Source organism: Echinops telfairi, unplaced genomic scaffold (assembly GCF_000313985.2).
Source record: "Echinops telfairi isolate 266 unplaced genomic scaffold, ASM31398v2 ScPeMD7_30;HRSCAF=105, whole genome shotgun sequence".
NCBI lineage: Eukaryota > Metazoa > Chordata > Mammalia > Afrosoricida > Tenrecidae > Echinops > Echinops telfairi.
The window spans coordinates 2321998-2323401 of NW_022103927.1; the positions used below are offsets into that span (position 1 = coordinate 2321998).

The 1404-nt window shown below is 36.6% G+C and overlaps 1 protein-coding gene across 1 annotated transcript in view; it reads right to left on the bottom strand.

Annotated features, from left to right (window-relative positions):
- Window positions 1-1404, bottom strand: part of LOC101643996 (olfactory receptor 7C1-like) — a 6187-nt gene that overhangs the window by 3899 nt on the left and 884 nt on the right. Inside the window, exon 2 of the mRNA XM_030885495.1 lies at window positions 509-526. Coding sequence (XP_030741355.1) covers window positions 509-526 — 18 coding nt within the window. The remainder of the gene's footprint in view (window positions 1-508; window positions 527-1404) is intronic.

Genomic DNA, 1404 nt, shown 5'->3' on the forward strand with positions numbered 1-1404 from the left:
TCAAGAATAGACCACATGCTGGGACACAAGTCCAGCCTGAGTAACTTCAAACACATAGACATTATCCAGACACCTTTCTCAGATCATCATGCCGTAAAGCTGGAGATTAATAAGGATATCCAGGAAAGCAAGGGCAACCAATTGGAGGATGAACAATTATCTCCTGCGACACGAATGGGTACAGGCCCAGATTAAAGTGGATATCAGGAAGTTTCTGGAAACCAATGAGAACGAGAATAAAACGTATCCAAACTTATGGGACACTGCGAAGGCAGTTATCAGAGGTAGCTTGATATCATTAATTGCCTATATGAAAAAAAAAGAGAGGCATATGACAGATATGCTAACACAAAATCTCCAACAACTAGAACAGAGTTAGCAGAACCACTCCTCAAATAGCAAGGGAAAAGAAATAATAAAAATCAGGGCAGAGTTAAACCAGTGGGAAGACAAAAGAACAATACAAAAGATAAATGCAGCTAAAAGCTGGTTCCACAAAAGAATTAACAAAATTGACACTCCTCTAGCAAAGCTTACCAAGGATAGAAAGGAGCAAAAATCAATAGCCAGGATGAGGGATGAAGCAGCGGCAATAACAACAGACCCCAATGAGATTAAAAGGATAATCACAAAATACTATGAAAGTCTGTATTCTAATGAACTCAGAAACCTAGAAGACATGGATAAATGTCTGGAAAAACAGTCTCTCCCTAGATTATCTCAGACACAGATCAGTGACCTTAAGAAACCCATAGCTAAAATAGTTGCACACACCACCAGTGCTTTTTCACCCTTTAATAAGAACATGTTTACACATTTATGCTCAAAATATTTAACAGGACCTCAGTGTGAAGGAAAGTACCCACGTGGGATGAATGTGTTATGCCCCATCTGATCACAAGAAAGAAGTTTTCCAAAATAGGAATCTTAGAATTTATGTATCAGTTTTTTAGGCTTTCAAGATAATAATGACCACTGGTTCTTTGAGATAATTGTATGCAAATGCTCTGTGGCTAGTAATGAAAAGTCGGTTTCATATAAAAATCCAAAGTCACCCTTAAAGACTTGCCTGTTGAAAGGAAGATTTTGTTAAGGAAAACATATTATTAAGAGAATACACAAGAAGTAATTACATATTATGTTCTAAGAAGTCCTAAGTTTCTGGATATAAGCACATTTAGTTACAGAAAAAAGAATTATATGTTTTATAATTTTGAATTTTTTCTTCTCACAACTAGCTCTCTAAACTTATGGATGAGATTCTGTAATATAATGATTCTCAGGTGAAAATCTTTCTTAGGGCTTGCTTTATGTCTCTGTTTCTAAGACTGTAGATAAAGGGGTTCAGCATGGGTGTGACTACAGTGTACATTACTGAGGCGATTGCACTGGCCCTGGAATTTT